At 41.9% G+C, this 22289-nt stretch overlaps 1 protein-coding gene across 1 annotated transcript in view; it reads left to right on the forward strand.

Annotated features, from left to right (window-relative positions):
- LOC138747997 (uncharacterized) overlaps nucleotides 1-22289 on the forward strand; it is a 67669-nt gene that overhangs the window by 39645 nt on the left and 5735 nt on the right. The window contains exons 18-24 of the mRNA XM_069907696.1: nucleotides 3960-4044; nucleotides 6032-6088; nucleotides 8242-10145; nucleotides 14416-14541; nucleotides 17989-18142; nucleotides 19627-19732; nucleotides 21875-22056. Of these exons, the coding sequence (XP_069763797.1) occupies nucleotides 3960-4044; nucleotides 6032-6088; nucleotides 8242-10145; nucleotides 14416-14541; nucleotides 17989-18142; nucleotides 19627-19732; nucleotides 21875-22056 (2614 nt within the window). The remainder of the gene's footprint in view (nucleotides 1-3959; nucleotides 4045-6031; nucleotides 6089-8241; nucleotides 10146-14415; nucleotides 14542-17988; nucleotides 18143-19626; nucleotides 19733-21874; nucleotides 22057-22289) is intronic.

Genomic DNA, 22289 nt, shown 5'->3' on the forward strand with positions numbered 1-22289 from the left:
TAGGAATTGGTGTCCTCTATGATCTGGAATAAACCTGTTTTCGTCAAGTACTGGTTTGATGATGCGTTGTTCCAGGAATTTGAGATCTTCCACAATGTATTTATTAATGTTGCTAAGTATTCCTCCCCTCAATAAGCTGAGCATTTTGTCTTGGATCTTTGAGACGCCTGCTGACACTGGAAATACCAGTATTTATTCTTGTTCCCTAATGGCCTGAACTGCATGCAGTTGCTTTCCATAATGTTCAGGATAAATACATTTTTTTTTCTTTATTTTTCCCTGTGCTCCACAGTTTTAAATTTGTAATTAAACAATTCACATGTAATTAAAGTGCACATTCCAGTTTTTTTTCAGGATTATTTATACGCACTTTGGTTTGACCATGTAGGAATTACAGCACTTTTTAATACATAGTCCCCTCATTTCAGGGCAGCATAATACTTGGGACATTTACCTTCACAGATGTTTAATTACTTCATTGGTGAAGGTATAAGAGAGCTAGGGTTGCTTCTGTAAGTTAGTCTGCAGTTTCCATTTTGCAACAGAGGACCAGAGTTGTGCCCAATGAAAGTCAAAGAATTCATTGAGGCTGAAAAGCAAGAATAAGACCGTAAGAGACATCACCCAAACCCAAAGGATACCAACTCAACAGTTTGGAACATAAAGAGAAAAGGGCATACTGGTGAGCTCAGTAATCACAAAGGAACTGGTCTTCCAAGGAAGGTCTCCCCGCTGATGACAGAAGAATTCTCATCATAATGAAGAAAAATCCCCAAAGGCCTGTCTGCCAAATTAGAAACATTCTTCAGGAGATAGGTGTGGATGTGTCAATGACTTTTGTCCGCAGAAAACTTGATGAACAAAAATAAAGAGGGTACCATGCAAGATGCAAACCATGGCAAATGTGGTCTATTTTGGATCTTGGGCAGTTCCTTTACGCCTCCACACTTTGCTCTTGCCATCACTCTGATTCAGGTTAATCTTAGTCTCTTCACAAAATCTTTTTCCAGAATTTTACAGGCTCTTTTAAATACTTTTTGGCAAACTGAAATTTGGCCATCTTTTCTGTGAGGCATCTGTATTTTTGTTCATGAAGTTTTTAGTTTCAAACCTAACATAAGTAATTGATACATCCATACCTGCCTCCTGAAGGGTGTTTCTGATCTGTCGGACAGGCGTTTGTGGATTTTTGTTCATTATGATGAGAATTCTTCCATCATGAGTCGTAGAGGTCTTCCTTGGAATACCAGCCCCTTTGTGATTACTGAGTTCACCAGTACATCAGTACGCTTGTTGTATGTTCCAAAGAGTTGATTTTAGAAATCCTAAGGTTTGGACGGTGTCTCTTAATGTTTTTTTATTCTTGTTTTTCAGCCTCATAGTGGCTTCTTTGACTTTCATTGGGCAGAACTCTGGTCCTCATGTTGAAAACTGGCAACTACAGACTCCAAAGGTGATCAAAACTTAGAGGCAAGCCTAGCTCTCTTGTACCTGTATCAATGAAGCACTTCTATCCTCCACCTTAGGATTTTATTGTTTTTAATTTTACCCCACTGTTTGTTATGGAATGTGAATGCGACTGCACATTGGTCAGTCAGTAGGGTAAATCGTTTACCGGCCAGGTAGTGCCTCCAGTGGCTCACTGCCTCAACAATTGCCTGGGCCTCCTCAATGGAGAAATGTTGGACCTCAGGGCCATGGAGGGAGTGGGAGAAGAATGCTACTGGCCTGTCCGTTTGGTTGAGAATGGCCGCTAGGGCAAAATCAGAGGTATCGCTCTCCACCTGGAAAGGGGTGGACTTGTCTATAGCATGCATGGTGGCCTTGGCGTATGCAGGTGAAGGCCTCCTGTGCTTCCACTGGGAGTAGGAAGGATGTGGCTTTCACGAGGGGTCAGGCTTTATCAGTGGGCCCTCTTTAGGGCCTTGAGGCTGCAAGGCAGAGGGAGTTCCATCAGGGGTTGCATATAGTCGGGGTCTGGCCCAATGACACCATGCTCCACAACGCAACCGAGAATGGCCAGGCGTGATGTGTGGAACACACATTTTGCTTATTTGTAAGTGAGGTTGAGTGCCTTGGCTGTCTGGAGGAATTTCTCCAGGTTTACGTCATGATCCTACATTGCCATGGCCGCAAATGGTCATGTTATCCAAGTATGGGAATGTGGCCTTGAGCCTGGCTGGTTCACCATCCAGTCCATTTCCCATTGGAAAACAGAGACCTCATTTGTGACCCTGAAAGGGACCCTTAGGAAGTGGTGGAGGCCACCGTCTGCTTCGAATGCTGTATACTGACGGTCCTCCGGGCAGATGGGGAGTTGGTGATGTGCCGATTTTAAATCAGTGGTAGAGAACACCTGGTATTGGGTGATTTGATTTACCATATCGGCAACACGGGGAAGGGGGTATGCATCCAGCTGCATAAATCGGTTAATGGTTTGATTGTAGTCAGTAACCATGCAGAGCTTTCCCTGTTCTCGACCACCACGACTTGGGCCCTCCATGGGCTTGTGCTCGGTTATATGATCCCCTCAACCAGAAGTCATTGCACCTCTGACTTGATAAATACCTTGTCCCATGTGCTGCATCTCCTGCTCTTGATGGCGATTGGCTTGCAGTCAGGGGTGAGGTTAGTGAACAGGGGCAGGGGTTATCCAGAGGGTGGGCAGCCCGCACGTCAGACGCTGTGGATAGAACGCAGTGTGCCCATTGGTCGCGTGTGGAGGGGAGGGTTTAAAAATTGATGGTTGCGGACAGTGAGAAGAGGATGAGGCCTGTCAAATTCCAAAGTGGCGCTCTTGAGGTGGCACTGGATGTCCAGCCCCAGGATTATCGGTGCACAGAGCTGGGGCATGACCAACAGTTTAAAATTGTCATAAGTAGTGCCTTGTATAGTTAGTGATACCGTGCAGTAGCCCAGGGTCTTGGCCAACTTTGACCTGGATGGACTCACCACGAGTGAACAGTAAGTCAGGGTGCATTGTTAAACAGGCAGGTTACGGGGTGTCTGTTTACTTCAACCTCCATCATCGAATGAGCAAACTGGTGAGGGCTGTGCTGGTCAAATGTAACAGAAGCCAGTACCCGGTTGTAGTCTGAGTCGCTGTCAGTATTGGACCGGTAAGATGACGCTAGCAGCCTGGTCTGGGAAGTTGGTAGCTTCCCCGGCATGTATGCTGTGCTATTGTTCAGGGAGTGAGTGATGTCGGCCAAGATAACTGCCCGCTGACGGAGCTGTTCGAGAGGAAAAGTTTGGACTTTAGCGTGGTGCCCTTTCTTCTCACATCCGAAGCACACCACTTCTTTGGCTGGGCAGCACTTCCAGGGGTGTTTTGGTTGGCCGCAGTAGTAGCATTTCGGGGGCGCGGCAGCGGTGAAGTCGGTGCGCGGCAGTGGAGTGGGACCCTGCATCCCAAGATGGCAGCGCCCATGATCCCCACGAGGCAGCTACGTTGATGGATGTGAAAGAGTCTGAGTTACGGAGAGCTACATTCAGCATTTTGGCAACCTTTTCCAAGGTTGGTTCATCGAGCTCCAGTAGCTGCTTTTGGATATAGGCTCTGAATACGTTGGGCGGGCTCTGCTATCTTTCCCGCTATGAGGCCGCTGTTCTTGGTCCCTACGGGGTACTAATGTTGAGGCTTCTTTTAAAGTGATTTTATCCTTCTTTCTCATTTCTGTAGTATTCCTCTTCCTCTTTCAATAATTTAAAGGTTCTGAAATTTTTGACTGTTTTCCTCAATTTGCTGTTTTTCCAGGAGCTAAAATTTTTCCCTCCTACTCCTTCCTCGCATCACGTGACTCCCCAATTATTTATTTCCTTGACTTAAATTCCCCAGATACTACAGAGGGACTTGAACCCATGCCTTTAGATTAATGGCTCAGAATTCAGGTTGCTTGCCTGGAAGTAAAATTTGCATTGTTTAGTGTGATATTTTAATTTATACTATTTTTGAACAGGAATCGTCAGATAATGTGATTGCTACAAGATCAGGAAATGAGATCCAGGACCATATTTTGGATCAGAGATCAACTCCTTTACTAGGTTTGAAACTGATGTTTTGTGAATGTTGCCATATGGTGTGGTGTGATATTATCACTCTATCTAAAATATTAGAGAAATACTCAAGCCACTTAAATTTACTGCAGATATTTTAAATTTTAACAATTCAGCACAGAGAAAGGCCCATCCAGCCCATGAAACCCAATTAACCTACCAACCCTATAAATTTTTGGAGGGCGGGAATAAACCAGAGCATGCGGAGAAAACCCACGACAGGTTGTGGGGAGAGCATACAGAATTCCTGACAGATAGTGGTGGATTTGAACCGAGGTTATTGGCCTTGTAATAGTATTGTGCAAATCGTGCCACCCAAAGAAAATAAATCAAGGTGTTAGCTGGGCAATTAATAGTTTGATTAATGGCATTCCTTTCCCTTGCAAATAAAACACTAAAAATAAATCATGGCATTACTTTCCTGATTGTGTACTGCCTGAATGGAAGGGTGTGAATAGGCTGTCTGTGATGTTCATCCATTAAAAATTCATGTCTTGAGAATCATTTTTACCAGTGTTCACTCTAAACATCTTACTCTAATGGGTTGTGGTGACATGATAGTTATGTTACTGGGCTAATAATCTAAAGGAGAGAATTCATGAGTTCACCACTGTACCTAGGGAATTAAAATCCAGTTAATTAAATACATCTGGAATAAGATGCCTGTTCGGATCCCAGTTTTTCATTTTAAGATCAATGTTTAAATATTGTACCTTCCCAGTAATGCAGCACATTTGCCTTGTAAGTGAGGGAACCCTAAAGCTTTTAAAAACCTTGTGTAGTTAGCAGTTGTAATTTATTGGTGTTTTGAATTAACATATGAAGTAATGAGTCCTGTAATTAAATTATAATGAAGATATTTTAATAAAAATACTCTTACAGGCTTATTATTAACTTGCTGTTTGTTGTCGCAGATCCATAGACATTTTTTTTTCTGATCGTTTTGGGTTTAAGTCCCACTCCAGAGACTTGCATGTGTATTCTAGTTTTGAAGGAGTGCTGCACTTCAGATTAGATGCTAAATTGAAGCCCTATTTATGTTCTCAGGTGGGCTTACAAGATGCCATGACACTAGTTTAAGGAAGGGACTAGGTTATCTCTGTTATACTGGCCAGCATTAAACACTTAGCCATCTATTGAATGTTTAGCCAATGCTACCAAAAACAGATGAATTGATCATTCCACATTGCTTGAGGAGCTTATGGTATATATAAATCAGCTATAAATCAGATATAAATCTCTAACATAACTGCAGTAAAACCGGTTGTCTGGAATTCAAACAACCGGCAAATAATATTGCGGAAAATAGGTAAAAATATATGGAAGTTTAAAATTGGAGCGCCTAGTCATTAGTTCGCCAACCACACAACACATAGTCTCAAACCACTGTAAAATTCACTTACCCTTCATCTACCAATCCCCATAGGTGTCGGATACCAGGAGTTTTACTGTAAAATGATTATACTTTGAATGTACTTTAACAGCTGTGAAATATTTTGGGATCTTCTGAAAGAGACAAAATGGGAACAGAATTTAAATTTTTAAAATTTAGACGTACAACACTGTAACAGGCCCTTTCAACCCAATTACGCCCATTTAACCTGCAACCCTGGTACGTTTTGAATAGTGGGAGGAAACCCACAAAGACTCGGAGAATGTACAAATTCCTTGCAGACTGTGCTGGATTTGAAGTCCAATCATTGATGCTGTAACAGTATTGCCACCCATGGAAGTAAAATAAGGAACAGTAGACCATTTGGCCCATTAAACCTGCTCCATTATCCACTACAGTCGTGGTTAATCCTCACTCTCAATTCCATATTCCTGCTCTCTGACCCCATTCAGGAACCACAAAGATGTGAATATTTTTTGGTTGTGGGTTTGAACAACCTGTCCTTGCATTTTGATTTTAAAGTTAAATTTAATGAGCAATCCTTAAATGATATGTAACGGAACCCTGACTTGTCTTCAACAGACGAAACATTGCAGTGCCACAGTGACCAGGATAATTCTGCACTAGGAACGACTGAAGGTAATGGAAAATTTCTTTAAGCTGTTACAGTGTTGCCAATCATCTCCAGACTCACTTCCCAAAACTGGATGGCCGCATCTTCATGATGGATGTCCATTCCCCCTTCATACTTCTTCCTGGACCAAAGACCTGATCAGTCACCCTCTACCACCACCCTTCTCTGCCTGGCAGAACTTGTCCTCCTTCTTTAACTCATCCCACTTCCTCCAAATCAAAGGAGTAGCCATGGGTACTTGCATGGATCCCAGCTTTGCCTGCCTATTTGTAGGCTTTGTGGAGCAATCCATGCTGCAATCCTACACAGGCGAGACCCCCTCCCCACAACTCTTCCTCCGGTATATAGCTTCTCAACTTCATGCACTTTGCATCCAATTTGCACACCGATCTCAATCTCACCTGGTCCTTGCCCCTTCCTGGATCTCTCTGTCTCCATCTTGAGAGACAAGCTTTCCACTGACATATACTACAAATTTTATGAAAGTTTTCAATTTGATTTCTTGAACTATATGTAATTTTTTCTAAAGGTATACAATTTGAATTTGAATCTGCCATCTGTCTAATTGTACCACACTCAGTTTTCCACGTTATCGCTATACCTTTCTTTGCAGTCGTTATTGCTATATTTAAATTTTTTTTCCAATTTGTTTTATATTTTTTCACATATATTCCCAAGGAAAAATAGTCTTGAATCTGTTTGTATCCTTTGTCTTCATAATTTGTCCTAACAATACACTCAAATCGTTCCAAAATTGTTCCACTTTCTCACAGGAGAAAGTTTTAAAAAAAAATAATCCCTAATTCCTTGGTACATCGAAAACACTTATCTGAATAATTAGAATTAAGTTAATTTATGTGGAGTATAATATAATTGATGTAGAAAATTATATTGAACTATTTGACCATATTTCCTGTTGAATTTTTGTCCCATCATAATTTTTCCTTGTATTTCTTGTAATTTTATATACATATTAGTAATGAATTTCTTAATAATTAGTGCATCTGTTGTTATACCTTCAAATTGGCTTTGTTCTGGGAGTCTCAAATCTGTTCCTAATTTCTTTAAGTACAATTTTAATTGGTAATATGCAAAAACTATTATTTTGTATATATATCTTTTAATTGCTCAATAGTTTAAAAAAAATCCCAAAAAACAATAACTCCTTGTTCTAAATGTAATTCCCGTTCTTCTTGGTCTTCATCCTGATCGCTGGAGCTGGAGGCTTCTTGGGCCATTAAAAAAAAAAAAAAAAAATTGCCTCCTTTTTTTTGTGCTCTGTGCATGCGCTGAGGGGCTGCGCATGCACAGAGTCACTTCTCCCATGGCAGGCGGCCATTGACAGGGGAGACCCTGTACAGCAGTGTCCAAGGTCTCCCCAGCTCCAGGCTTTTCACCACGGGCTCCTACCTTCCAGACAGCTCCAGGATCCTCCTTCAAGGTAGGCCTCTCTTTATCTTTCTCTTTATCTTTCTCTTTTTCTTGTTCAATTTCTTGTGAAGTAACAACTGTTTTGTCTTTCTCTGGTGACATCCTGTACTGTTTACTAGGAATTCTGACAACCTTTCCTTTTTTTTTAACCTCTTTAACCTTTAACTCTTTCTGAACTTTTTCGGAGAGGGAAGGGATTCAAAGTCTAACCCCATGTCATCACGTGACACGTCCCCGCCCCCGAATCTCTAGCACTCTTTTCAGGCCCTTTTGGGACTGCACTGGATTTGAACCCCAGACCTGATTGCTGGCACTTTAATAGCATTGTGCTAACTGTGCCATCCATTCTTGTGAGGGTACTTGTCTCCACTTCCTTCATAGGCAGTGGGCTCCAGATTTTACCCAGCCTCTGGGTAAAAAAATATTCGTCCTTGATCCCCCTGAATATTTTACTTCATATCCTAAATGTCTACCCTCTAGTTTTTGATCTCTGTTATAGAGAGGTTTTCTGCTATCTACCCTATCATAACTTGTGTGCTGAGGTGTGAACCAGTAATTTATTATTCCTTCTCCAATTGACTTTAGAATTAATGAGCAATTGCAGTAAAATTAACAATCCAATATAATGATCAAAAATTCATGCTTCCACGCATGAGCTAAAGGGAAGCATATATCTAATGTAAGCATATCAGAGTCAATAATTTAATCTGTATATTTTTCTGTTAAGGAACAGGGAGCTGGAGTTCTTCGGTGACACCGTCAACTCGTTCAACTTCAATTATGGAGCAGACTAGAAGTACAAATGATGACGGCTTGCCTGTGGATGACATTGGGCAGCAGGGAATTATTCGGCAATCTTCGGTGATTAGAGAGTTATTCTGCACTAAACCCCAAGCACAGCAGCCATCCAGGAGCACAGAAGATGCTCCAAGGACTTGTCAAAAGCCGTGTGAAGAGACCAATAATCTCTGCATTAGAACTTGCAAAGATGACAGAAATGTTGAAGGCTTGCTCTCAACAGAGAGAGATTTATTACAGAATAAATTTGAACAGCTGAACTCTCCGGATGTTGTGACAGAGAATTTTGCTCTTTCAAAATATGCGCTCTCTCATTCTGAAGCCTCGAATGTGGACAACAATGTGGATGCCTACCGTCCTGCAGATATTATAGATACAGCACTGCCGCACAGAATCGGCAGTTCCCATATTAAAACTTGTGAGGATGTTCAGCCATTCAGAGATAACGTAGAAACACAACACGAGAGAACTAAGGTGGGAAGGTTATTGGAAGAGGGGGAGATTTCAAGCAATTCTGAATTTGTAGGCCGATCAGAATGTTCGCCCCCTCGAGACTCTCATGGAAGGAGGATAAAATCTATTTTCAAAAGAAAAATTTTGGAAAAGCAGAGCATTCAGCAGGAGAATCACCATGACGACTTTGACATTAATTCTGAAAGATTTGACTGCATCTGTGATGCCTCCAAAGAAGCTCTGGATTCCCACAAGGAGCTCTCAGAAGGTAAAGATGGTGAGATTCACCCACGAGTTGGAACCTTTCTGGAAGACAAAGTTGCGCCAGGAATAAATCATGAAGCAAGCTGCCAGCCGACGAGTAGGAAAGGAACCACAGGCGGAAAGAAAGCCCATTGTTATTCTTGCATGGATTCTGAATGCGGAAATTTCAGAGAGAATAAGAGAGTGGCTGATGGTCCTCTAAGAAATTATTCAGCTCGTGGTTTTGAAATAGACGAGGCAAAGGCGGAGCTGAGGGACTCCAAAGCCCATGTGCCCATGCTTGTTGAAATTCTGGACTCTTCAGGCAGACACAAAGTCTTCCAAAACTTTCAAGTCACCACTCAAGTCCAGCTGAAACCTACCAGCCCATGCACATGTGAAAGAGTCGGAAGATCATTTTGCAACTTGGAAAAGGAAAGCTTCCACACAAGCACACCTCTGCTTTCGTCAAAGTGGGACACATATTGTGGGAACGAAGAGAATCCAATTCAGAATATTTTAAATCTTGAGTTTGTCCATTTTTCTTGCAAAGTTAACCAGCTGGTAACCAGATCACACACTGCACCATTTACGGGCATCTTTTTTTTGGAGCATGGGGGTGGAACAACCTTGAGGAGGAACAGTATCCAAAATTTATCAAATGAGAAGAAAGCCCGTATGACTGTGACAATATCTCACCAAATGACTGGCCAAAGTAGTGAGAGAGAGAGATGCTTGTATAATAAAACTCAAACATCACAACTGATTAATAGAGAAGATTATTTCAGAAATCAGCAGCGTGAAGGTGTTGCAATTCACAATCTGAAAAATTACAAAAAATATCACAAGAGAACACGGAGTCAATGTAATGGTGTGAGTTGTGATGCTCAAGAGCAAATGGTTAGAGTGCCAAAGAAACAGCGCTCTAGCAGGGAGAGAGGGTCTGCATTTGTGGAGGAGTGGGCAAATGTAATGCAGGAGGGGGGAAAAGAACTTCAAAGTGAGAAGGAAAGATCAGATTCCCTCAGTAATAACTCCCCCCAAAGCTTGAATGACGTTGTAAAAGAACCGCGGAAAAGCAGCTACAAATTTTATGTTTGTGAGACAAACTCTGATCCATTCTTTAAGGAAATTAAGGTAATTATACTCATTTAATTTACATAGATATTACTAAACAGTACAACTCCAATTCTTCAAAATGGTTGGCAAGGGCCTTTTACGGATAACTGGATATTTAAAAAAAAAATTAACCCAATAGCAACGGCAAATCATTTGTAACAGTATTTAAACAACAATAAACAACAAGGGAAGGTTTTTAAAGCATGAAATAATGTTTAATTCTCCCCAAAAAACAACCTGAACAAAATAAGATAAATCTAACGCCAAAAACTCAAAATCCTACTCAGAAGGTTTTTCCAAAATTTCAACATTTTTTCTCAACGTGTGACATTATTTCGGCTCCGCAAAAATTTTGGGTAACTGAGGATTTCTGATTGCTTCGGATATTCTCGTTTATCCATACTTTTTTGGAGGTGAAATGATGTGATTTCAGCTTCAAAAGTTTTCAGATAAATGAGGATTCCTGATTTTTCTGAAATGCTCAATTATCTGAAAAATTTTCAGAGCTGAACAGATGTTCTGGGTCCAAGAAAAATTTCGGATAACTGAGGATTTTGGATATTTGGAGTTGTACTCTAAACTGGTCTCACCCAAACACCAACCAGGCTCATTCCATTACCCGTTGGAAGTGCTGCAGGACATCTCCATTGATCTATAACTTCACTGATTTTTGTTCTAAATGGAATTCTGGAATTTACACTGCAGACATATAATCTGTCAGTCTAACTAAAACATGAGATCTGAATTGTATAAAACAATGGTTCTCAACCTTTTTCTTTCCACTCACATACCACTTTAAGTATTCCCTATGCCATAGGTGCTCTGTGATTAGTAAGGGATTGCTTAATGGAAAGAAAAAGGTTTGAAAACTACTGTTTTAATTGTACCTAATTGACTCATTATGTGCATGGTTTCATAACTCCAAAGGAAATGGACCAATGACAATTTCTCTTAAGCAACATATTTCAATAACAATTGGGTCTAGATGAGTGATTCTCAACCTTCCCTTCCCACTCACATACCACCTTAAGCAATCCCTTACTAATCAGAGAGCATCGATAGCATAGGGATTACTTAAAGTGGAATGTGAGTGGAAAGAAAAATATTGAGAACCATTTGTTTAAAGCAACATTGCTTTTGGACTGAGCACACAAGGCATGGAGGAAACCAGCTTCAGTATATAAAGATGTGTTGAGCCTTGGGTGCACTTTTTGTTGCATTATTGTACATCCCACTCCCACATTGGCTGCCCTATCTGCTTGTAGCATCCTGCACTGATTCTACCTCACTCTTGAGGAAGAATGTCTGTTTATCTGTCTCTCTACAACATGAACTTCTGGTATGTCCTGTGTTGCTGCTATTAGAAACCAATATCATTGACAAAAAAGTTCAATTCTGCCTACATTAACCCTTTTGACTTGACTTCACCCACTCATTGAAGTTCCCTTTGTTTTATATGTCCACCACCCCCACCTCTTTTGCAATATAAAACTAACTTGCTTTTTTTCTTTCCCATTTCAGGGTTGTCAACCTGATTCTTTCCACAGATAATACCTGACCTGTTTGTATTTCAAGCATATTCTGTTTTTGTTTCAGATTTTTAGCATCTAGTTTTAAAAAACAAACATTAAGAGTGGAAAGGTTAATTTTTAAACGATTTGCATCTTTTCAGTGCCTTTTACAAAGTTCAACTGATCTAAGACCAGTGTTTTACTTCTTGCGAACATAGTATTATTCTGAAAGTATAGTTGAATCATAGGACAGTTGTTGGGGTCATTAGTCGAGGAATTCCAAGATATGTGGAAATCCTGTATCCCCTTTGGAAAGGTCCTGTGGGATTCTTGACCGGGCTCATTTTAATGCCTATTTTTTCTGTATTCTCCTCGTATTTTGTCAGCATAAATGACAAGTTGGAGATGCACAGATGCTGGTATCTGTAGCTAAACACAATCTGTTGGAGGGCTGGGTGGCATCCAGGACACATTTGAAATGGTCAACATTTTAGGATGGAACCTTTAGCCAAATATTGATGGAGGGTTTTGCCTCTAAACATTGACCATTCTTTCTCTCCCACTGATGCTGTTCGACCTGCTGAGTCTTTCCAGCAGATTGTGTTTAGCTACAGGTCATAGATTGGTGGTTTAGGATGAGCTTTTTTCCAAATTTGGACAGAATTAAGAATTTAAGATCATGTAAATGATCTTTCAGAAATTGAACATCAGATCAGAACATGTACTTGAATTGTTTAGCAACTCTGAATAAAGCATTCTTGAGTTTGTTGAACATATTAAAAGAGTCCACTGCAAAAACTTTAGAATCTACAAAGGAATAACATGGATAATTTGCATTAAATTCTGTGACTGTCTCTGACCCCATCTCCTTTCCTCCAGCTTCTTTCTTTTCCTCTCCCTATCAGAGCTACCTTGTCCGCATCACTTCTGTTTTCTCTCCTCTGCCCTCCCACTGTTAGCCTTTGCTCCATCTGACTTCCCTCCCTCCCTCCTCACTTTTCCCCCCATCTGATTTTTTTAAATAAGGGACCTGCCTCTCTTTTGCTCATACCTGGATCAAGGGCTCAATCCTGAAACATTGGTTACCCTTTGCTTCCTATAGAAGCTGCTGAGTTTCTTCAGCACTCTTGTGTACTGCTTTCAACGCATCATCTGGAGACTTTCTTGTTTGACTATGTTAATGTTGTGCATTTAGAAGAGATGCCCACCTCACTGATAAAAGGCAAAGGAGGAAAAACCCAACACCCAACCCCAACCAACCAATTTTCCCCTGCAACCGCTGCAACCGTGTCTGCCTGTCCCGCATCGGACTTGTCAGCCACAAACGAGCCTGCAGCTGACGTGGACATTTACCCCCTCCATAAATCTTCGTCCGCGAAGCCAAGCCAAAGAAGAAAAAGAAGAGATGAGGCTTTTCCAGTTGGCAGCCTGGCTGATGTTTGTTTTAATTCTAATGGTGCTTATAAATAACCATATAACTATAATAATAGTTGTGTGTGCGCTGGGTCTTTCATTGTCCTGTAACCCTGAAATTCCTTTTTTTTTCCTTTGGTGTTGGCCATAAACAATAGAACATTCCAGCACAGAAACCTTCCACTTCGGCCTTTCTAGTCTGTGCCCATCTATTTTTCTGCCTAGTCCTACTGACCTGTACCCAGTCCATAGCCCTCCATACCCCTCCTATCCATGTACCTGTCCAAATTCATCTTAAAAGTTAAAATTGAGCCTGCATTCACCACTTCAGCTCACAGCTTGTTCCACATTCCCACCACTCTGTGTGTGAAGAAGTTTCCCCTAAACTTTTCCCCTTTCACTCTTAACCCCTGTCCTTTAGTTGGTACCTCATCTACCCTCAGTGGAAAAAGCCTACCTATTTTTACTGTCCATACCCCTCATAATTTTAAATACTTCTCTCAAATCTCCCCTCATTCTTTTATGCTCCAGGGAATAAAGTCCTTACCTGTTTAACCTTTCCCTGTAATTCATTTCCTGAAGTCCTGACATCCTAGTAAATCTTCTCTGCATTCTTTCAATCTTATTGATCTCTTTCCTGTAGTTTGGTGACTAAAATTGCACACAATACTCCACATTTGGCTTCACCAATGTCTTACACAATTTTAACATAACATCCCAACTCCTATACTCAAATCTGATTTATGGCCATTATGCCAAAAGCCTCTTTACAAACCTCTCTACCCTTGACACCACTTTCAGTGAATTATGTATTTGTATTCCAAGATCCCTCTGTTCTACCGCACTCCTTAGTGCCCAACCATTTACCATGTTTGTCTTTGCTTGGTTTGTCCTTCCAAAAGGCAACACCTCACACTTGTCTGCATTAAATTCCGTTTGCCATTTTTCTCGCTGGTCCAGATCCCTCTGCAAGGGATTATGAAAGCCAAGATTGGATCTGTCTCCACCATCCAATTGGGGAATGCATTCCAGGTGCTAATGAAGCCCAGTGTTTATATTTAAAAGCACCAAAGGTATCATTTTTTTTAAACAAATCATCTACAATCTATGTACTCTGGTTCTCCACCTTTCCTCCAGTGGCAAGTGATGTCTTCATCTCATTATATAAGTCACTTACATCTTCTCTCAACCTCCTTTGAGATGAAAAATCCACATAAAGTGTTTAGCTGTTGTTCAGAGAAATAGCAAGATGCGCAGTCATCAGCTGTCCTCTACTTGCCGAATTTTGGTTTTTGTCAATCACCTGTGGGTCCCCTTAAAGGCTATATTGTTTTATTGATTTAATAATTTCTCTGATGTTTCAGGAATGTCTAAAGAAAGAAGGTCACATGGAAATTAGCCGATTGGATCTTTCCATGATACAGTTCCATCATTCCGGCAAGGTGCTTGTTGTTATCCGAAATGAAGACATTGCAACTCATTTGCATCAGGTGAGGGAACCTGCATAACAAAGAGAGTGAGTGTTTCTTAACTCATGTCAGTGTTGGCCTTCTCAATAGAGCTTTACAATCACTCTTACTCTTTAGGCTTTTTCAGGTGGATTCTCAGCTAAGAATGCGCCTGAAGAAGCAGAAGCGGCCCTTTAAATTGCAGTTCAGGTGGCAGCGTTGAAAGCGCAACGCTGGCCACCTGAAAGGACAGCTGCGCTGGGATGTGCTTCTGAGCGCATTCCAGCTCCTGTCTCTTGGGCTGTCAAATCAGGATGGCTGGCTGTCAGCTGGAACAGCCAGCGCGGGCTATCGGCGCGGGGACATCCCCACACTGAACCCGCTGCCCCGCTCTCTCCCACGAAATCAGTCCCTGGGGTGGCTGGCGCGGGCTGTCCCCACACTGTGGGGACTGATTTCAGGAGTGGGGAGAAGGGGGCTGGAGAGCGGCTGGAGCGGCCGGCAGGGGAGAAGGCGGCTGGCGGGGGAGGAGGAGGCTGAAGCGACCGGCGGGGCAGCCTCCTTCTCCCCCGCCAGTCGCTCCAGCCTTCTTCTCTCCCGCCGGGTTAATACATTATGACGAGATGCATCGGTCAATCTTGAATCCTATGCAGAGTAGCCAGGTGTGGAAAGTATGGATTACTGTAAACTTGATGGGAAGGCCACTGGGGTACGAGGTTGAGCCATGGTGACTGCTTCATCAGCTTCCATAGATCATTCCAGGGAATGAGGAGGCAGGGGAATTTTAAATTTAATTTGTTTACATTAGGGTTAGGGTGCTTCATTTTGGGAAGAATAATCAAAATAGGACAGACATATGCAGTGAAGAGGAGGGCATTGAGGAATGCAGAGGAACAGAGAGATCTTGCAATAATGGTTCATCGTTCTTTGAAAGTGGATAGAGTGATAAAGGCGGCTTTTGGTATGCTGGTCTTTATACATCAAAGCACAGAATATAGAAGCTGGGAGGTGATGTTGAGACTGTTCAAGGCATTGGTGAGGCCAGGTTTGGAATACTGTATGCAGTTCTGGTCCCCAAGTTATAGAAAGGATATTAACAGGTAGAGAAGGGGGCAGTGATGATTTACTAAAATGTTGCCTGGATTGCAGTATCTAGAATACAAATAAAGATTGAATAGACTGGGTCTTTATTCATTGGATCATAGAAAGTTGAGGGGGGATTTGATAGAGGTATTTAAAATTATGAGGGGCATAGATAGAGTAGATGTGAATAGACTCTTCCCCTTGAGAGTAGGTGAGATTGGAACAAGGGGTCATAAGGGTTAGGAGGCAAACGTTTAGAAGTTACATGAGAGGGGGCTTCTTCACTTGGAGAGTGGTGGCTGAGTGGAATGACCTTCCGGAAAAGGTGGTTGTAGCAGGGTCAATTTTGTCATTTAAGAGAAGGTTGGATGAGTGCATGGATGCGATGGGATTGGTGGGTTATGGACAGGGAGCAGGCAGGTGGGACTTGAGGATTTCACTTAAATAGGTGTGGACTAAAGGGACCGCGATGCCCTGTTTCCATACTGTAATTGTAATATGGTTATTTAGACATACAGCGCAGTAACAGGCCCTTTTGGCCCATGAGCCATGCCATCCAAATACACCCAATTTACATACAATTCCCGTTATGTTTTCAACAGTGGGAGGGACTGGACCACCCAGAGGAAACTCACACAGGCACTGGAGAATTGTACAAACTCCTTACAAACAGTGCAGGTCCCTATCAGTGGCGCTGCAACAGTGTTGCACTAACCGCTAGGAGAACTGAGCTGCCCTAAGTGAAACTTGCAGATCTCTGGGGAAAAAGTAGATGGTAGTGAGAGCTGCAGAATGATTAATCAAACAAAATTCTTGTATCCAATAAGAAAAGTAAAGGGATGGAATATTCCTTGGAATGAAAATAAAAAAATCTGCAAATGCTGGGAAATCTTGGAATATTATCAAGTCTGGCAGGGAAAGAGGCCTTTTAAAGTTTTCTAAATTAGTGTTGTCATATGTTGAAAATATTTTTATTACCTATCTTTCATTAATTAATAAATTGTTTCACATAACTTTGATGGGTTTGTTGCAAGACTGCAGTATTATTTCTCCTAGGCTAACAGCAATGCAACTGGTAGAATTAATTGATAACACTGGACTACTAATTTTTTCCAAAGGTTTGCTTCCAGGAAAAAAAATAGACAACAAGCTGAACACAAAGATAATTTCATATTTCCTGTGTCACGTAGTAAGATGGAGAAACGCTAATCATAATGATTCTGACATATTGCGATAGTTCAATCTGTACTCAGCATCTGATGAGCCTTGAGTTGGTCTCCATCAGTAGTCGGCCAGTATTGATGGATTCCAGTTGCCCTGATTCCGCTCTTCCATGGTCACAATGTTCTGGTGAAACTTTTCACCGTGTTCATCACTGACGGCACCAAGATCAGCAGGGAAGACGTCCAAGTGCGAATGCAGAAAATGAATTTTCAACGACTTCATGGTTTTGAATGCTTGAAGCATGTAGAAAATATGACAGATAATCTAAACAAAACGGTATGAGGATAGGAAAATTTTAAGGTGATTCTCGTGATCAGTAGTCCAATATATGAAATATACCCAAAAGTGTTAAGGAAGCAAAATCAGTGGAATGGATTTAACTTAAAACATTAGGCAAGCTAGTGGTTCTTGTCTTGTCACGAGGAACAAAATTGAAATTATAGCAGTGAAGCCTTATACAGGTGTGAGTGTTGGTTCATCGATCAATTTTAACCAAACTCAGTGGGCAGGAAACCCAAGAGATTGGGTGGAATGGTGGTTTTTCCACCACACCCAATGTTATTCTCCCCTGACTTTAATGGGATAAAAGGCAGGCATTGGTTCAGACCCTGGCTGTGTCCTGCTAGGCAAAATGGGTTAAAATGAGCTCCCTGACAGTCTCCTTCAAACATGATGATGAGCAGAGTTTTATTGTCAGATATGCAAGAACAATGTTCAGATGCATTGAAATTCTTACAGGTTTGTAAGGAGGCACCAACTACAATTGGTATAAATTCACCTACTTCAATATTGCCAAAGGAGGTGATAAATATAAAATGACATATAAATATAGTTGCAGTTAGTGCAAGGAATAGTTTATGGTTAGGGGCATTCAGGAGCCTGATAGATGTTGGTTACAAATTCTCTTGAAATTAGAAGTGCTGGACTTGGCTCTGTACCTTCTGCAAGAAGGTAGCAATGGGAGGAGACTGTGACCAGGGTGAGGATGTTGGTGGCCCTCTTGTTGCAGTAGCTCGTGTCGATGCTTTCAATGAACAGGAGGATAGTGGCCCTAATGGTCTTGGGTAGGTTTCCCACTTCTGCCCACCTGAGTTTTAAAAGCGACGTGTTCAAACCTCTTTTCCTACTTTTCAGCTAAAACATCACCACGGGCGCTGATGCCGTATGTTTTGTCTTTTGCAGATTCCTTATTTAGTGACTCTGAAGCGGATGCATTGTGTTCAGTTTGCTGGAGTGGATAGTCCAAGGGACATTGGGAATCAGACCTTTCAGGAGTTACTTGGCTCTGGAGGCTTCATTGTTTCTGATGGGTCTTTACTGCACAAAATAACTCCAGGTAGGCACACTGGTATTCCATTTGAACACTGCAAGCTAAAATGTATTTCTCAGTAAGTGTTTATGCTGTTCTGACGCGGGTGTGCACGCATACCACCCCCCGCATCACATTGTTGATAATCTAGTACTTCATTATTAGAAAATCTGTCAAATTACAATTTTTTTTAGCATTCACAATACATTGTGAACATACTGTGCAAGAAAATTTTTAAGCTTACAAATAAATGCTCATTTCTTTCAACACACTACTTTATTTTCTGCAAACACACTACATTCTTTATTCTCCCCAAACACCACCCAGCCATACCCCCTCTGACCTTCTCATTGGCTCACCACCACACAGGCGATCCTGACACTCTCACTCTCCTCCTCCCCTGTCCAAGATCCATCACCCGTATACTGACGCTTAACACACCCGCGCATACGTGCTATTACTCCCACGCTTCACTTCGCTTACATCATCAGCGGCGACCGGCACTGCTCCCGATGCAGGTTAAGTATGCGACTGCAACGCAGCTCTGAGGTTGAACCCTGTCAAAGCAACTGGGAGTTTAAATTCAAGTAATTAGATGTATCAGAAATTTAGAAAAAAGCTGATTTCAGTAGCAGTTGGCACAAAAATACTGCATTGTCATTCAAAATGTGGCTGGTCCTTCAAGGAAGAAAGCATGCTATCCTTGGGCAGTCAGTCCCCTAGCAATTTGGGTGGAAGATAAATACGGACATTGCAAGTGGTGACCACAATGTGAATGAGTAAAGAAGATGAAGGCTGCTAATAAATGGGCTAATACATGAGTCATGGAGCTGTACAGCAAAGAAGTTCTTCCGCCCACTATGTCCATGTAGTCCATTGTTGAATTGTATTGTTTCTTGTCACATATAATTAAAAAAAGCTTGGTTTTGCATGCTATCGAGGCAAGTCAACTTGTACAGCAGTTAATGTAGGCAATAGTGTGACAATGTCATGTAATGCAGGGTGCAGAGAAAGATGCATTTAAAAACTGTAAGGGCATCCTCTTTTGCCATTGAGAGAGTCTGATAACAGCAGGAAAGAAACAATCCTCATTTTTCAAGGAACCCAATCTGGTTCTCGTTTCTGTCTGACCTTTACTGGCTGTCATTCTGTTTTTCTCAGCCCCACCTCCCCTACACAGCTGTCTCCTCTCCTGTCTCTCCACCTACCTCAACGTCATTTGTCCAATAGTCTTGGCCCTTCTCTCTCTCTCTCTCCCCACCCCCCCACTTTATGCTTGCTATTCTCCCCTTTCCACTCTAGTCTCCACGGGCTCCGCACTAAAACCTTGACTGAAATCTCTTGTCAGACCCTCCAGCCTCTCTTTGTAAGATTCCAGAATCTGAGTTCTTGTGGTTTTTTCAAATTGGATGGTTGACCAGTTCAAATGGACAAAAGTGCAGAACAGCTCGGCAGCACTTTTATTTGAAAGTTTTACACGTGGGTTCTTGCCTTTTGTTTTGCACAATCAGAACACCTGCAACAGATTTGTGAACTGCTGGAGAAGCTTGGTTCTGAATCTAAATGGAACTGGATGGTTCATTTCAGAGAACTGAAGAGATTGAAGGAGATGGCAAGGTTAGTTTGTGTCCGGTGTGGTTTGATGGGAGGATCAGAGCCAGCACCTTCTTCCCACGGGTAGTGAGAACGCTGAATGACCAAAGGAATTCTTAACTATCTGATACTCTCATATGTACACATCATCTATTTATTTAGGGTGGTGTGGTTGGTGTAGTATTTAACGCAACACCATTACAGTGCCACCAATTGGGAGTGGGGTTCGAATTCCCCCCTCTGTCTGAAAGGAGTTCAGATATGTTCTCCCCATATCTGTGTGGCTTTACCCTGGGGGCTCTAGTTTCCTCCTACTGCTCGAAATATACCGGAAGTTGTAGGATAGTTGGGCAGCATGGACTCATTGGTCCAAATGACCTGTTACTGTGCTGTATGTTTAAATTTTTAAAAATGTTAATTTAAATTTATTTACGTGAATACTTGCCCTGCATGTGTATTTTTTTATGTATGTTTAGCCTGGTTGTTTGTGTGTTTTGCACCGAGGACTGGAGAACGCTGTTTCATCAGGTTGTACTTGTGCAATCAGCTGACAATAAATTTGACTTGTCAGCTGGTTACCAGGAATGGTGAGCTAACAAAGGCAGGAACAAATGGCAAAATGTTGATCTTATCAGCCACAAAGAGTAATTACAAATCCTTTGTGGGCCTTTTGTCTTTTTTTAAAAATTAGAGCAAGTTTAAAAACAAATTACTGTAACCCATGTTATTGCAAACACACTTGGCAAGATTGGATTATCACTAGAAATGCACTGTGCTTGACAGATTGAGTATAATCCCACAAGCAAATCAAGTCTCACACTATAAATAGCCTGGCTTTACATTTCCATCTATTTTTGAAAAATGCACAAGGCCATTCTGGCCCTTTAAGTCTATGCCAGCTCACAGATCAATCCCATTTTCCCCATGTCCTATTTCGGCTCCACCACTTCTAGCAGGTATTTAATGTACCAATCTGCACACCTTCAGGGTATGGGAGGAAACCAAAGTATCTGACCAAAAACTCACACCATCAACAGGAAGAGAGTGTACAAACTCCACACAGGCAATTCCCGAGGTCGGGATTGAACCCAGGCTTTTGGAGGTCTGAGGCAGCAGTTCTACCAACTGAACCACAGCAAGTTCAAGTTTATCATCTGTCTGCATATACAACCAGATGAACCAGTCTTTCCCTGGACCATGGTGCATACGCACACGCAATGCAAAGCCCCTAAGAATCTCATGCATATATAAATTTAGAAAACAAATATATATAAATATTTTGAAATGATTATTTTTTATGTAGATGTTCATGGTTCCTTTCAAGGTTTTTTTTATTGTCATGTAATAATACATTAAAATGTAAGATGCATCCTATACTTCGAATTTTGTCTGCCATAAGTCAAAGAGTCGCCATGAGCATTGCCTGGGGCCCCTAGCAATAGGAGAAAGAAGCAAAGGAGAGTCCATTCAGAGACACTGACTGCCTTCAGCTGCATAGACTCCTCCTGTTCAATCCATTGGAAACCAAGTCCAAACTTCTCATACAATCAGGAAGCCTTTGGTGCCCGAGGGAGCCCTTCTTGCTCTCGGAACCCTCTCGAATCCATTTTCCAATATCTGGTTCCCATGAGTAGTCTCTAGCAGCCCACAGCTAGTGTGAGTCCTTCAACCACAAGCTGCCAGTAGCCTGCAGTCCGAGTGGATCTTTCAGCTGCCGTCCCTCACTGGCCTGCTGCAGTGTTTAGCTTCACTGTAGGGTTGTCCCTCTGCTTTTCTGTCTTAACGGGGGGGCTGTTCTCCCAGTTTCTGGCACCCTGCGCCAGGCCACTGCAACCTATCGTGGCTGCTGTCCAGCATAGAGGCTGCCATCTTGGGCACAGACAGACCTCTGTGGTTGCAAAATTTTATTTAAAACAACCAACAGCTCCTTTATAGGCTGTTTAAAGAGCTGTCGGACCCTGCAGAGCAGTGTTGTGTCTCTACTCTCCTGGGTCCATGACAGTGGCAGCATTGCAGCCATTTTTTTGGATAGCAAAAGTCCATATTTTGAATTGACACAAGTCATTACATGGAATTCAAGTTTTATCGATCTTCAGGTGTGTATTTTATTCATTTTGGAATTGAACTGCATTTGGGGCTGAGACATATTGTAATCATTCGATACAGGGAGGACAGTGCTGCCAGAAGGAAGATTTCGCTCTTGTGTCAAAAGATGGAAGCAAATATTGTGGAAATTCTCCCTTTCCACAGCTGTGATTCTAAGTTTCAGACGAAGCCCGATGATCTCAATTGTCTTGTAAAACTGCAGGTTCAGAGAATAAGCTCCAGATTTGCAGTATTACTCTCCGGTAAGATGTAAAAAAGTAACGTAATGAATTGGAAAATTTGGAGGCCGTAAATTGGAAGCGAGGTGGACAGCCCCATTTAAGGGGAAGCATTGTCATCGAGCCACAGAGCTATACATACAGGACTGACTAAAAATTCCTGAGATTAGTGTTGTGTATGATGAAACCTATCTGTGCTAATCTTGTTTGCCCACATCAAGCATAAATGAACTTCTTTTCTAGCCAGATAATTGTCC

The sequence above is a fragment of the Narcine bancroftii genome, chromosome 13, assembly GCF_036971445.1.
Source record: "Narcine bancroftii isolate sNarBan1 chromosome 13, sNarBan1.hap1, whole genome shotgun sequence".
NCBI classification, from domain to species: domain Eukaryota; kingdom Metazoa; phylum Chordata; class Chondrichthyes; order Torpediniformes; family Narcinidae; genus Narcine; species Narcine bancroftii.